Source organism: Callionymus lyra, chromosome 12, assembly GCF_982586985.1.
Source record: "Callionymus lyra chromosome 12, fCalLyr1.hap1.1, whole genome shotgun sequence".
Lineage (NCBI taxonomy): Eukaryota > Metazoa > Chordata > Actinopteri > Syngnathiformes > Callionymidae > Callionymus > Callionymus lyra.
In genome coordinates this window covers 509394-526071 of record NC_141829.1, presented here as the reverse complement: position 1 = coordinate 526071, position 16678 = coordinate 509394, and the positions used below count along the sequence as shown (strand labels likewise).

Genomic DNA, 16678 nt, shown 5'->3' with positions numbered 1-16678 from the left:
TCTGATGAGACTCAGACCTGATGAGACTCAGACCTGATGAGACTCTGATGAGACTCTGATGAGACTCAGACCTGATGAGACTCGGACCTGATGAGACTCTGATGAGACTCTGATGAGACTCTGATGAGACTCTGATGAGACTCTGATGAGACTCTGATGAGACTCAGACCTGATGAGACTCTGATGAGACTCTGATGAGACTCTGATGAGACTCTGATGAGACTCTGATGAGACTCTGATGAGACTCTGATGAGACTCTGATGAGACTCAGACCTGATGAGACTCAGACCTGATGAGACTCTGATGAGACTCTGATGAGACTCAGACCTGATGAGACTCGGACCTGATGAGACTCTGATGAGACTCTGATGAGACTCTGATGAGACTCTGATGAGACTCTGATGAGACTCTGATGAGACTCTGATGAGACTCTGATGAGACTCTGATGAGACTCAGACCTGATGAGACTCAGACCTGATGAGACTCTGATGAGACTCTGATGAGACTCTGATGAGACTCTGATGAGACTCTGATGAGACTCAGACCTGATGAGACTCAGACCTGATGAGACTCTGATGAGACTCTGATGAGACTCAGACCTGATGAGACTCGGACCTGATGAGACTCTGATGAGACTCTGATGAGACTCTGATGAGACTCTGATGAGACTCTGATGAGACTCTGATGAGACTCTGATGAGACTCTGATGAGACTCAGACCTGAACATCACGTCTCAGGCGGTTGAAGAAGGTTCTCGATCACTCGTGAGGTCCAGTGATGTCACATCAGTCGACTGAAGAAAACAGGAAGTGAGAGAACAAAACAAAAAAAACCCAAAAAACTTGTGAAAACTCTTTTGACTTCCCTTGTTTGGCTGAAGAACGTGGAGGCAGCAGAAGATCAGGTGACGTGTGAAGAACATCTGATGTGAGAACAAGAATGTTTTCTCACTTATGTTCGCCCACATCTTGTCAAGATTTCATACTTGATTTATATGTTTATGTCTGTCGTTCAAGAAGCGCTCGATCGATTCACAAACATTTGTTGAATCGTCTTTTGTTTGTAACCAGTGGACAGTCTGGAGGTTTTTCCTCCTTTACTTTCTTCTGCCCTTTTCATGAACGCACGACCTTCAAGTGTCCACTTCCTTCTTGACAAACCTCCTGAATTTAAAGTAGCTTTTGTGCAGAGAGTTTGAAGCTTCGGCTGAAAGAGGTTCTTACACTTTTCACACGACAACGATCATCTCGGAGGAGAGTCGCGGCGTTTCTAAGGTCGTCGGGAGAGTTTCTGCAGAAGTCCAGCAGATCTTGACTCTGGTGCCTCAGACTCTGGACCAACCGTGTTGTTGTGTAGGTGACACTTCATGAAGATATAGAAGGTCTTGCTCAACACGTCTTCATGTTTGAGGAGCAGGTTCTACTTCCTGTGTCTCTGGATCACTGATGGATCGTTACTGAGACACATTTACATCAGAAACATGAAGTTGATTTTCACTAATTCAAGGAACACGTTCATATCCGTGAAGCTTCGGGCGTCGCTCCAGGACACGTTGGAAAGTCCACGAGTGTTGAAGCCTCAGGCAGAGAAACTTTACATTTCTTTCTGAGCGAGAGTTTCTTCACCTCCACACTGAGAACCATGGTCTCTGAGGTGAGAAAGAGGAAAAGAACAGTTCCTACTCATAATGTTCTAGGAAGGAAGAGATAAAAATGCTTCAGTCGATCAAGTGTCTCAGATACGTTGATGCTACAGACGCTCGGACATTAAACCTGTTTCCGTCTTTGAAACTCAATGTTGTCGTCGGTTCTCAGGAAAGATCGGATTCTTCCTGTGGTTGTAGAACGTTGGTGTTTCGACGTGTCTGAGGTCAGTGTCCACGACAAGGTCGAACTTGACCTTTGACATTTGTTAACGGATCAACTGTCAATTGAAAAATGTATCAGAGTTTCTCGACTGTTCTGCTCTGTGAACATCTCAAGTCTGCTGTTGACTCGTCTTCGTCCCGAGCGTCAGATGTTTGGTTTGAGGAGACGAAGGTTGTCACGTTGCTGTGAGAACGAGTTCTTCTCCTGGCGTGAAAACCCTCAATTCTTCTTCTCAACACTTCCCTCTGAGCCGCTGTAGCAGCAGGAACAGAAGCAGGCCACGGGCAGATCCAGACTCTGCTGAGACTGAAGGTGCGACGGTGACGAGGGAACATCAGGCTCTGGTTCCTCAGCACGTCTGACAGATTTACAGAGTAATTATTCACGGCTTAGGAGATGAACTTGTGTTTTCTGGCTCCTCTGGCATCACTTCCATCACAGCTCCATGAATCACACGTGCTGTGGCTGCACATCATCATCAGGAGTCAGAAGATCTTCCACAATAACATCCGAGGAAACGTCCTGGTGCTGACCTTCACTGGTCACACGAAGAAAACACTCTTCATGACTTCGATGCTTTGATTGAAACCATTTGATCTTTAGTCTTTTTTCACACTTTCCTTCCTTTTTCACCAAAAGACGGGTCTGGAACGTTAACATCTCAAGGTCAGCAGCAGTGAAGTTGATTTGAAGCTTCATCGATCTATGGATTGAAATACAGGAAAACCTTCATCGTTACAGATATTTGTTGTTATGTTGACATTGATGGTAGTTCAAGGTGACATTGATGGTAGTTCAAAGTAATCGATGGTAGTTCAAGATGACATTGATGGTCGTTCAAAGTAATCGATGGTAGTTCAAGGTGACATTGATGGTCGTTCAAAGTAATCGATGGTAGTTCAAGATGACATTGATGGTCGTTCAAAGTAATCGATGGTAGTTCAAGGTGACATTGATGGTAGTTCAAAGTAATCGATGGTAGTTCAAGGTGACATTGATGGTAGTTCAAAGTAATCGATGGTAGTTCAAGGTGACATTGATGGTAGTTCAAAGTAATCGATGGTAGTTCAAGGTGACATTGATGGTAGTTCAAAGTAATCGATGGTAGTTCAAGGTGACATTGAGGGTAGTTCAAGGTGACATTGATGGTAGTTCAAGGTGACATCGATGGTAGTTCAAGGTGACATCGATGGTAGTTCAAGGTGACATTGATGGTAGTTCAAAGTAATCGATGGTAGTTCAAGGTGACATTGATGGTAGTTCAAGGTGACATTGATGGTAGTTCAAGGTGACATCGATGGTAGTTCAAGGTGACATTGAAGGTAGTTCAAAGTAATCGATGGTAGTTCAAGGTGACATCGATAGTAGTTCAAGGTGACATTGATGGTAGTTCAAGGTGACATTGATGGTAGTTCAAGGTGACATCGATGGTAGTTCAAGGTGACATTGATGGTAGTTCAAGGGGACATTGATGGTAGTTCAAGGTGACATTGATGGTAGTTCAAGGTGACATTGATGGTAGTTCAAGGTGACATCGATGGTAGTTCAAGGTGACATTGATGGTAGTTCAAGGGGACATTGATGGTAGTTCAAGGTGACATTGATGGTAGTTCATGGTGACATTGATGGTAGTTCAAGGTGACATTGATGGTAGTTCAAGGGGACATTGATGGTAGTTCAAGGTGACATTGATGGTAGTTCAAGGTGACATTGATGGTAGTTCAAGGTGACATTGATGGTAGTTCAAGGTGACATTGATGGTAGTTCAAGGTGACATCGATGGTAGTTCAAGGTGACATTGATGGTAGTTCAAGGTGACATTGATGGTAGTTCAAGGTGACATCGATGGTAGTTCAAGGTGACATTGATGGTAGTTCAAAGTAATCGATGGTAGTTCAAGGTGACATTGATGGTAGTTCAAGGGGACATTGATGGTAGTTCAAAGTAATCGATGGTAGTTCAAGGTGACATTGATGGTAGTTCAAAGTAATCGATGGTAGTTCAAGGTGACATTGATGGTAGTTCAAAGTAATCAATGGTAGTTCAAGGTGACATTGATGGTAGTTCAAAGTAATCGACGGTAGTTCAAGGTGACATTGATGGTAGTTCAAAGTAATCGATGGTAGTTCAAGGTGACATTGATGGTAGTTCAAAGTAATCGATGGTAGTTCAAGGTGACATTGATGGTAGTTCAAAGTAATCGATGGTAGTTCAAGGTGACATTGATGGTAGTTCAAAGTAATCGATGGTAGTTCAAGGTGACATCGATGGTAGTTCAAAGTAATCGATGGTAGTTCAAGGTGACATTGATGGTAGTTCAAAGTAATCGATGGTAGTTCAAGGTGACATCGATGGTAGTTCAAAGTAATCGATGGTAGTTCAAGGTGACATCGATGGTAGTTCAAAGTAATCGATGGTAGTTCAAGGTGACATTGATGGTAGTTCAAAGTAATCGATGGTAGTTCAAGGTGACATTGATGGTAGTTCAAGGTGACATTGATGGTAGTTCAAGGTGACATTGATGGTAGTTCAAGGTGACATTGATGGTAGTTCAAGGTGACATTGATGGTAGTTCAAGGTGACATCGATGGTAGTTCAAGGTGACATCGATGGTAGTTCAAAGTAATCGATGGTAGTTCAAGGTGACATCGATGGTAGTTCAAAGTAATCGATGGTAGTTCAAGGTGACATTGATGGTAGTTCAAAGTAATCGATGGTAGTTCAAGGTGACATTGATGGTAGTTCAAGGTGACATTGATGGTAGTTCAAGGTGACATTGATGGTAGTTCAAGGTGACATTGATGGTAGTTCAAAGTAATCGACGGTAGTTCAAGGTGACATTGATGGTAGTTCAAAGTAATCGATGGTAGTTCAAGGTGACATTGATGGTAGTTCAAAGTAATCGATGGTAGTTCAAGGTGACATTGATGGTAGTTCAAAGTAATCGATGGTAGTTCAAGGTGACATTGATGGTAGTTCAAAGTAATCGATGGTAGTTCAAGGTGACATCGATGGTAGTTCAAAGTAATCGATGGTAGTTCAAGGTGACATCGATGGTAGTTCAAAGTAATCGATGGTAGTTCAAGGTGACATTGATGGTAGTTCAAAGTAATCGATGGTAGTTCAAGGTGACATTGATGGTAGTTCAAGGTGACATTGATGGTAGTTCAAGGTGACATTGATGGTAGTTCAAGGTGACATCGATGGTAGTTCAAGGTGACATTGATGGTAGTTCAAGGTGACATTGATGGTAGTTCAAGGTGACATCGATGGTAGTTCAAGGTGACATTGATGGTAGTTCAAGGTGAGATTGATGGTAGTTCAAGGTGACATCGATGGTAGTTCAAGGTGACATCGATGGTAGTTCAAGGTGACATTGATGGTAGTTCAAAGTAATCGATGGTAGTTCAAGGTGACATCGATGGTAGTTCAAAGTAATCGATGGTAGTTCAAGGTGACATCGATGGTAGTTCAAAGTAATCGATGGTAGTTCAAGGTGACATTGATGGTAGTTCAAAGTAATCGATGGTAGTTCAAGGTGACATTGATGGTAGTTCAAGGTGACATTGATGGTAGTTCAAGGTGACATTGATGGTAGTTCAAGGTGACATTGATGGTAGTTCAAGGTGACATTGATGGTAGTTCAAGGTGACATCGATGGTAGTTCAAGGTGACATCGATGGTAGTTCAAAGTAATCGATGGTAGTTCAAGGTGACATCGATGGTAGTTCAAAGTAATCGATGGTAGTTCAAGGTGACATTGATGGTAGTTCAAAGTAATCGATGGTAGTTCAAGGTGACATTGATGGTAGTTCAAGGTGACATTGATGGTAGTTCAAGGTGACATTGATGGTAGTTCAAGGTGACATTGATGGTAGTTCAAGGTGACATTGATGGTAGTTCAAAGTAATCGACGGTAGTTCAAGGTGACATTGATGGTAGTTCAAAGTAATCGATGGTAGTTCAAGGTGACATTGATGGTAGTTCAAAGTAATCGATGGTAGTTCAAGGTGACATTGATGGTAGTTCAAAGTAATCGATGGTAGTTCAAGGTGACATTGATGGTAGTTTAAAGTAATCGATGGTAGTTCAAGGTGACATCGATGGTAGTTCAAAGTAATCGATGGTAGTTCAAGGTGACATCGATGGTAGTTCAAAGTAATCGATGGTAGTTCAAGGTGACATTGATGGTAGTTCAAAGTAATCGATGGTAGTTCAAGGTGACATTGATGGTAGTTCAAGGTGACATTGATGGTAGTTCAAGGTGACATTGATGGTAGTTCAAGGTGACATTGATGGTAGTTCAAGGTGACATCGATGGTAGTTCAAGGTGACATCGATGGTAGTTCAAGGTGACATTGATGGTAGTTCAAGGTGACATTGATGGTAGTTCAAGGTGACATCGATGGTAGTTCAAGGTGACATTGATGGTAGTTCAAGGTGAGATTGATGGTAGTTCAAGGTGACATCGATGGTAGTTCAAGGTGACATCGATGGTAGTTCAAGGTGACATTGATGGTAGTTCAAGGTGACATCGATGGTAGTTCAAGGTGACATCGATGGTAGTTCAAGATGACATTGATGGTAGTTCAAAGTAATCGATGGTAGTTCAAGGTGACATTGATCGTAGTTCAAAGTAATCGATGGTAGTTCAAGATGACATTGATGGTAGTTCAAAGCAATCGATGGTAGTTCAAGGTGACATTGATGGTAGTTCAAAGTAATCGATGGTAGTTCAAGGTGACATTGATGGTAGTTCAAAGTAATCGATGGTAGTTCAAGGTGACATTGATGGTAGTTCAAAGTAATCGATGGTAGTTCAAGATGACATTGATGGTAGTTCAAAGTAATCGATGGTAGTTCAAGATGACATTGATGGTAGTTCAAAGTAATCGATGGTAGTTCAAGGTGACATTGATGGTAGTTCAAAGTAATCGATGGTAGTTCAAGGTGACATTGATGGTAGTTCAAAGTAATCGATGGTAGTTCAAGGTGACATTGATGGTAGTTCAAAGTAATCGATGGTAGTTCAAGGTGACATTGATGGTAGTTCAAAGTAATCGATGGTAGTTCAAGGTGACATTGATGGTAGTTCAAAGTAATCGATGGTAGTTCAAGGTGACATTGATGGTAGTTCAAAGTAATCGATGGTAGTTCAAGGTGACATTGATGGTAGTTCAAAGTAATCGATGGTAGTTCAAGGTGACATCGATGGTAGTTCAAAGTAATCGATGGTAGTTCAAGGTGACATCGATGGTAGTTCAAAGTAATCGATGGTAGTTCAAGGTGACATTGATGGTAGTTCAAAGTAATCGATGGTAGTTCAAGGTGACATTGATGGTAGTTCAAGGTGACATTGATGGTAGTTCAAGGTGACATTGATGGTAGTTCAAGGTGACATTGATGGTAGTTCAAGGTGACATCGGTGGTAGTTCAAGGTGACATCGATGGTAGTTCAAGGTGACATTGATGGTAGTTCAAGGTGACATTGATGGTAGTTCAAGGTGACATCGATGGTAGTTCAAGGTGACATTGATGGTAGTTCAAGGTGAGATTGATGGTAGTTCAAGGTGACATCGATGGTAGTTCAAGGTGACATCGATGGTAGTTCAAGGTGACATTGATGGTAGTTCAAGGTGACATCGATGGTAGTTCAAGGTGACATCGATGGTAGTTCAAGATGACATTGATGGTAGTTCAAAGTAATCGATGGTAGTTCAAGGTGACATTGATCGTAGTTCAAAGTAATCGATGGTAGTTCAAGATGACATTGATGGTAGTTCAAAGCAATCGATGGTAGTTCAAGGTGACATTGATGGTAGTTCAAAGTAATCGATGGTAGTTCAAGGTGACATTGATGGTAGTTCAAAGTAATCGATGGTAGTTCAAGGTGACATTGATGGTAGTTCAAAGTAATCGATGGTAGTTCAAGATGACATTGATGGTAGTTCAAAGTAATCGATGGTAGTTCAAGATGACATTGATGGTAGTTCAAAGTAATCGATGGTAGTTCAAGGTGACATTGATGGTAGTTCAAAGTAATCGATGGTAGTTCAAGGTGACATTGATGGTAGTTCAAAGTAATCGATGGTAGTTCAAGGTGACATTGATGGTAGTTCAAAGTAATCGATGGTAGTTCAAGATGACATTGATGGTAGTTCAAAGTAATCGATGGTAGTTCAAGATGACATTGATGGTAGTTCAAAGTAATCGATGGTAGTTCAAGGTGACATTGATGGTAGTTCAAAGTAATCGATGGTAGTTCAAGGTGACATTGATGGTAGTTCAAAGTAATCGATGGTAGTTCAAGGTGATATTGATGGAAGGACAGTTGAGTCTCTTGACAGCCTCGTCCTTGACCTGCTGGTTCTGGCCGGAAGTTTCCTCCCTGACGTCAGCAGCTGAAGAGGCTGTAAGGACCAGAAGAACAAGTCCTGGCCCCTCACCAACTTGGACCCTGATCCTGCCCTGTCTGTTGACCCGAAGGTTCTTGGTCAAGCTCAGAGAGAAACACAAGTGTGTGCAGAAGACGACAAATGGTTTCACCTCCAACTCTGCTCGACCTCTATGCAGATGACGTCCACCTGGCTGTCCAAGCACCAGGTTGTGACCTTCAGAACAGGTGCCCAGTGAAGACCTTGTTAAACTGGAGCAGTTCTGCAAAACCAGGCCCGTTTAACCAAGCTCTGGATCCACGTGAAGTGTTTCTCCCAAACAAACCAAGACTTGACTCATCCTCCCTTGATATGGATCAACTCCTGCACTCTGACAGAGGAACACCTGAGGCTCGATCAAACCTTTGAGTTGATTCCAAGTTTAAAAGAGTAAAATCTTGATGTTTTATTTATTCATTTGTTCTTTTGCTGCCAAATTATCTTTTACTTCCTGGATCTTAAACACAAATGAAACCTTGACGCGTCGAAACAAAAGAATCAGTTTTGAACTAAAGTGACTCACTGACTCACTGACTCACTGACTCACTGACTCACTGACTCACTGACTCACTGACTCTCTGACTAACTGACTCACTGACTCACTGACTCTCTGACTAACTGACTCACTGACTCACTGACTCTCTGACTAACTGACTCACTGACTCACTGACTCTCTGACTCACTGACTCACTGACTCACTGACTCACTGACTCACTGACTCTCTGACTAACTGACTCACTGACTCACTGACTCACTGACTCACTGACTCACTGACTCACTGACTCTCTGACTAACTGACTCACTGACTCACTGACTCTCTGACTAACTGACTCACTGACTCACTGACTCTCTGACTAACTGACTCACTGACTCACTGACTCACTGACTCTCTGACTAACTGACTCACTGACTCACTGACTCTCTGACTCACTGACTCACTGACTCACTGACTCACTGACTCACTGACTCTCTGACTAACTGACTCACTGACTCACTGACTCACTGACTCACTGACTCACTGACTCTCTGACTAACTGACTCACTGACTCACTGACTCTCTGACTAACTGACTCACTGACTCACTGACTCTCTGACTAACTGACTCACTGACTCACTGACTCACTGACTCTCTGACTAACTGACTCACTGACTCACTGACTCTCTGACTAACTGACTCACTGACTCACTGACTCACTGACTCACTGACTCACTGACTCTCTGACTCACTGACTCATTGACTCACTGACTCACTGACTCACTGACTCTCTGACTCACTGACTCACTGACTCACTGACTCACTGACTCACTGACTCTCTGACTAACTGACTCACTGACTCACTGACTCACTGACTCACTGACTCACTGACTCTCTGACTAACTGACTCACTGACTCACTGACTCTCTGACTAACTGACTCACTGACTCACTGACTCTCTGACTAACTGACTCACTGACTCACTGACTCACTGACTCTCTGACTAACTGACTCACTGACTCTCTGACTAACTGACTCACTGACTCACTGACTCACTGACTCACTGACTCTCTGACTCACTGACTCACTGACTCACTGACTCACTGACTCACTGACTCTCTGACTCACTGACTCACTGACTCACTGACTCACTGACTCTCTGACTAACTGACTCACTGACTCACTGACTCACTGACTCACTGACTCTCTGATTAACTGACTCACTGACTCACTGACTCACTGACTCTCTGACTCTCTGACTAACTGACTCTCTGACTCACTGACTCACTGACTCACTGACTCACTGACTCACTGACTCTCTGACTAACTGACTCACTGACTCACTGACTCACTGACTCACTGACTCACTGACTTCAGTGACTCTCTGACTCACTGACTCTCTGACTCACTGACTCTCTGACTCTCTGACTCTCTGACTCACTGACTCTCTGACTCTGTGACTCTGACTTTGTGACTCTGTGACTCTGTGACTCTGTGACTCACTAGACATGGTTGACCTTCAGGCTTCAGAGGCATTTTTGTGAGTCTCAGCTCCTAACGATTGTGTGAATATATTGAAGCTCCGGTTCTTCTGTTCATGAATAAAACACTTTGGAAGGTGAAGTCAAACGTCTCCAGCTCGACTGTGATTCAATTAAATTCTTCTTCTTCTCATTTGTTCCAGGCCAGTGGGGTCGTTGTGTGGGCGAGGACTGTGGATCCCGGGGGGTTCAGCTCAGGACGCTGTGGTGCGTCCACCAGGACGGCTGGACGACCCACCACTCCCACTGTCGGCGCCTCAACAAGCCGGACGTCCAGCGCTCCTGCTTCAAGGTGTGTGGCTGGCACCAGGACCTGTTCCGGTGGGACGTGTCCGACTGGGACAGTTGTTCGCTCGCGGCCTCGTCCTCGCCCGAGCGCGGCGAGTGCATCACGGCCCAGCACGGCGTCCAGAGGCGGAGCGTGGAGTGCGTGAGGACGTTGAACCGCAGCAGCGTCGACTCCCGTATATGCGACTTCTTCTCCCAGAGGCCGGACTCGGAGCAGGCGTGTCTCATCCCGTGTCCTCAAGACTGTGTCGTGTCCAACTTCACTTCCTGGTCCGGCTGCAGTACCACGTGTGGCCTCGGCCTGCAGCACCGGACTAGACGTGTGCTGGCCACGCCCATGTATGGTGGCACCCGGTGCCCCAATCTAACTGAGACCAGGACTTGTTCTAACAGTATTGAGTGCCCGACTGGGGCGAGTCAGAACCACTATAGCCTTAATGCAGGAGCCTGGAGTCCATGCAGACTGAGTCATGACAAAGATCTGCTGAGCAGGAGGACGACAGTCGATCGCAAGAAGAACATCACAGTCATGATGAACACACACACCTCGCACCCTCAGAACCATCACCCTCAGAACCATCTCCCTCAGAACCATCACCCTCAGAACCATCACCCTCAGAACCATTACCTTCAGAACCATCACCCTCAGAGCCATCACCCTCAGAACCATCACCCTCAGAACCATCACCCTCAGAACCATCTCCCTCAGAACCATCACCCTCAGAACCATCACCTTCAGAACCATCACCCTCAGAGCCATCACCCTCAGAACCATCTCCCTCAGAACCATCACCCTCAGAACCATCACCCTCAGAACCAGCACCCTCAGAACCATCTCCCTCAGAACCATCACCCTCAGAACCATCACATCCAGTACCCAGGGTCATGGGAGGTGGACGTAGGTTACCAAACACGGCAGGTCCGCTGTTCACGAAATGATGGAAAGAATTCCATGTTAAGGTAGGAATATTCCTGCTTAGAGAAAAGTGATAAAAAGATATTTTGTTGGAGGAGCGTGTTGTGTTGAAAATAACAAGAAACGTTGAAGAGACAAAGAACATGAGTTGATTCAAGCAGTAAAACATTGAGTTTTACCAGGTTTTAATATCTTTGACTGAAACATTGTTGTAGATGTTTGTGTAGTTTAGACTCTTGAGTTGTCCAAGTGGTTTGAAAGTGACTGTGTAGAGATGAACACAAGAGTGACCTCACAAGAGTGACCTCTCTAGAGTGACCACAAAAGAGTGTCATCACAAGAGTGACCTGACCAGAGTGACCTCACAAGAGTGACCTCACAAGAGTGTCCTCACAAGAGTGACCTCACAAGAGTGTCTTCAAAAGAGTGACCTCACAAGAGTGTCCTCACAAGAGTGACCTCACAAGAGTGTCTTCAAAAGAGTGACCTCACAAGAGTGTCCTAACAAGAGTGACCTCACAAGAGTGACCTCACAAGAGTGACTTCACAAGAGTGTCTTCAAAAGAGTGACCTCACAAGAGTGACTTCACAAGAGTGTCTTCAAAAGAGTGACCTCAAAAGAGTGACCTGACAAGAGTGTTAGATCTGCTAACTTCTAGATCTGATTACGTCAGAAAACTGCTAGCAACAAATAAGAAAAACCCCAAAGTGTTGTTTGACGCGATTAATTCTCTCGTGTCTCCTGCTCCTCAAATCTGAAAAAAAAGCTGACATCAATGCATTGTTGAGATTTTTCATTGACAAAATTAAATTGATCAAAGAGAAAATCTCTCCCCCTTTATTTGGAACCCCTACTGTCTCTGAGCCCCTCTCCTCCTATTGGTCTTCCTTCACTGCTGTATCTTTGGGTGATATTTCAGCACTAGTGAACAAGATGAAACCCTCCTCCTCAGATGACGTCCTTCCTTGTAGACTTTTTATCAAAGTATTTGATGTAATTGGCCCCTGGGTTACCAATATGGTGAACCTCTCCCTTTCCACAGGGGTTTTTAACAATGCATTTAAACATGCCATTGTGGAGCCTCTGCTCAAAAAAACAGGCTTAGACCCAACTGACCTCAGTAATTTCAGGCCTATTTCTAAGCTCCCTTTCTTGTCCAAGATCTTGGAGAAGGTTGTGTCTGAGCAGCTGTTCCTGGATCAGAGCGACATCCATGAGAAGTTTCAGTCTGGCTTCTGTAAACATCACTCTAGGGAGACAGCTATACTGAAAGTGTCCAGTGACATCATGATGTTCTGGTTCTGTTGGATCTGTCCTCAGCCTTTGAAACAGTTGAACCAGATCCTGCTGAGAAGACTGAGGGATGAAGACTGTCTGGGTCTGTGTTAGAACGGTTCTCCTCATACCTTTCTGTTTCAGTGTATCTGTCAATCAAATGAGGTCTGAATCATCTGTTGTGTGGAGTCCCTCAAGGTTCTGTTCTGGGTCCTTTATTGTTTGTACTGATTAATTCCTCTGGTCAAATCATGATGTTTCTTCCACATGTTTGCTGATGACATCCAGCTCTACTGTTGATCCAACTGAGCCCCAGAGGCTGAACTTAGTCAATTGTTGCTAGAAATCAAAAAATGAGTGAAAACACTTTGAAGCTAAATTTGGACAAAACTGAAACTCTGGTGATTGTTGATGATAAAGTTCAGGGTTGAGTCAGTACTTGAGTGACTTAGGTCAGTCTGTCAAACTGAGCCTGAGAAACCTGGGTGTTGTATTTGATAAAGACATGTCTCTTGTTCAACACTGAAGAAAACTGACCAGAAACTGTTTCCTTCAACTGAGAAAATATCTAAACTTAGGAAAATGTTGTCGGAACATGATCTGGATCTTATAATCCATGCGTTTGTTTCTTCTCGTCTGGACTATTGTAACAGTTTGTTTTCATGTCTTAACAAGAAGGATCGTCTCGCCTGCAGTTGATTCAGAATTCTGAGCCGCTCTAGTAGAAGAACTCACATTTCTCCTTCAAACGCTTCACTGGCTTCCAGTTTCTTTCAGGATCATTTTAAAATTCTGGTTCTTACTTTCAGATCTATTCATGGTCAGACCTTCATGATCTGATCCAGACTTACACCCCAGCTCGGGCTCTGAGGTCTGTGGATCAGAATCTACTGATGGTTCCACGCACACACACTCACACACACACACATACATGTGTTGTGTACTGTCCAGTTACTCAGAAACTAAACCTTCACGAGCGTAAGATAACAAACTCTTCTGCTTCTGGATATTTCTTCTCAACTCTTAGTTCAAGTGAACAAACGTCTTCATCTCTACAGTCGTCGCTTCCAAACCTCTTGGATCAAATGTTGAATAAATCAAGTCCAATAATCTCAGTTTGAAAACAGAAGTGATTTCATCATCGTCTGCATCTGATCAATAATGTCATGATGGTCTTCATTGAACGTTTCTCTCCTCAGTCTCTGCTCCAGGTTCACCTCCTCGCTGACCTTCAGAGTCTGTGTGATGCCCAAGGACTGCCAGGTGTCTCACTGGTCCTCGTGGAGCTCCTGCTCTAAGACCTGTCGCTCTGCTGACCTGTCTCCAGGTCATCGTCTTCGCTCCAGACTCATCACACAGATGCCAGTCGGTGCCGGACAGAAGTGTCCAGTCCTGGAGCAGAAAGAAGCTTGTAACATCCTAGGAGAACGACTGCCTCGCTGCCCCAGGTCTGACCCACCTGCAGACAGACATGTAGACATGAAGACAGACATGTAGACAGACGTGTAGACATGAAGACATGTAGACATGAAGACAGACATGTAGACAGACGTGTAGACAGACGTGTAGACATGTAGACAGACGTGTAGACATGAAGACAGACGTGTAGACAGACGTGTAGACATGTAGACAGACGTGTAGACATGAAGACAGACGTGTAGACAGACGTGTAGACATGAAGACAGACGTGTAGACAGACGTGTAGACAGACGTGTAGACAGACGTGTAGACAGACGTGTAGACATGTAGACAGACGTGTAGACAGACGTGTAGACATGTAGACAGACGTGTAGACATGTAGACAGACGTGTAGACAGACGTGTAGACAGACGTGTAGACATGTAGACAGACGTGTAGACATGTAGACAGACGTGTAGACATATAGACAGACGTGTAGACATGTAGACAGACGTGTAGACATGTAGACAGACGTGTAGACAGACGTGTAGACATGCAGACAGACATGTAGACATGAAGACAGACATGTAGACAGACGTGTAGACATGAAGACATGTAGACATGAAGACAGACGTGTAGACAGACGTGTAGACAGACGTGTAGACATGTAGACAGACGTGTAGACATGAAGACAGACGTGTAGACAGACGTGTAGACATGAAGACAGACGTGTAGACAGACGTGTAGACATGAAGACAGACGTGTAGACAGACGTGTAGACATGAAGACAGACGTGTAGACAGACGTGTAGACAGACGTGTAGACAGACGTGTAGACATGTAGACAGACGTGTAGACAGACGTGTAGACATGTAGACAGACGTGTAGACATGTAGACAGACGTGTAGACATATAGACAGACGTGTAGACATGTAGACAGACGTGTAGACAGACGTGTAGACATGTAGACAGACGTGTAGACATGTAGACAGACGTGTAGACAGACGTGTAGACATGTAGACAGACGTGTAGACATGTAGACAGACGTGTAGACATATAGACAGACGTGTAGAGATGTAGACAGACGTGTAGACATGTAGACAGACGTGTAGACAGACGTGTAGACATGTAGACAGACGTGTAGACGTGTAGACAGACGTGTAGACAGACGTGTAGACATGTAGACAGACGTGTAGACAGACGTGTAGACAGACGTGTAGACATGTAGACAGACGTGTAGACAGACGTGTAGACATGTAGACAGACGTGTAGACAGACGTGTAGACATGTAGACAGACGTGTAGACAGACGTGTAGACATGTAGACAGACGTGTAGACATGTAGACAGACGTGTAGACATGTAGACAGACGTGTAGACAGACGTGTAGACATGTAGACAGACGTGTAGACATGTAGACAGACGTGTAGACAGACGTGTAGACATGTAGACAGACGTGTAGACAGACGTGTAGACATGTAGACAGACGTGTAGACATGTAGACAGACGTGTAGACATGTAGACAGACGTGTAGACAGACGTGTAGACATGTAGACAGACGTGTAGACATGTAGACAGACGTGTAGACATGTAGACAGACGTGTAGACAGACGTGTAGACGTGTAGACAGACGTGTAGACAGACGTGAAGACAGACGTGTAGACATGTAGACAGACGTGTAGACAGACGTGTAGACATGTAGACAGACATGTAGACAGACGTGTATACAGACGTGTAGACAGACATGTAGACAGACATGTAGACAGACGTGTAGACAGATGTGTAGACATGTAGACAGACGTGTACACAGACATGTAGACTTGTAGACAGACATGTAGACAGACGTGTAGACTTGTTGACAGACGTGTAGACATGTAGACATGTAGACAGACATGTAGACAGACGTGTAGACATGTAGACAGACGTGTAGACATATAGACAGACGTGTAGACATGTAGACAGACGTGTAGACATGTAGACAGACGTGTAGACAGACGTGTAGACATGTAGACAGACGTGTAGACATGTAGACAGACGTGTAGACATGTAGACAGACGTGTAGACATATAGACAGACGTGTAGACATGTAGACAGACGTGTAGACATGTAGACAGACGTGTAGACAGACGTGTAGACGTGTAGACAGACGTGTAGACAGACGTGTATACATGTAGACAGACGTGTAGACAGACGTGTAGACATGTAGACAGACGTGTAGACATGTAGACAGACGTGTAGACATGTAGACAGACGTGTAGACAGACGTGTAGACATGTAGACAGACGTGTAGACAGACGTGAAGACAGACGTGTAGACATGTAGACAGACGTGTAGACAGACGTGTAGACATGTAGACAGACATGTAGACAGACGTGTATACAGACGTGTAGACAGACATGTAGACAGACATGTAGACAGACGTGTATACAGACGTGTAGACATGTAGACAGACGTGTAGACAGACATGTAGACATGTAGACAGACG

At 44.3% G+C, this 16678-nt stretch overlaps 1 protein-coding gene across 1 annotated transcript in view; it reads left to right on the top strand.

Moving 5' to 3' along the window:
• Window positions 1-16678, top strand: part of thsd7ba (thrombospondin, type I, domain containing 7Ba) — a 216070-nt gene that overhangs the window by 80332 nt on the left and 119060 nt on the right. Inside the window, exons 4-5 of the mRNA XM_087804249.1 lie at window positions 10462-11566; window positions 13998-14246. Coding sequence (XP_087660375.1) covers window positions 10462-11566; window positions 13998-14246 — 1354 coding nt within the window. The remainder of the gene's footprint in view (window positions 1-10461; window positions 11567-13997; window positions 14247-16678) is intronic.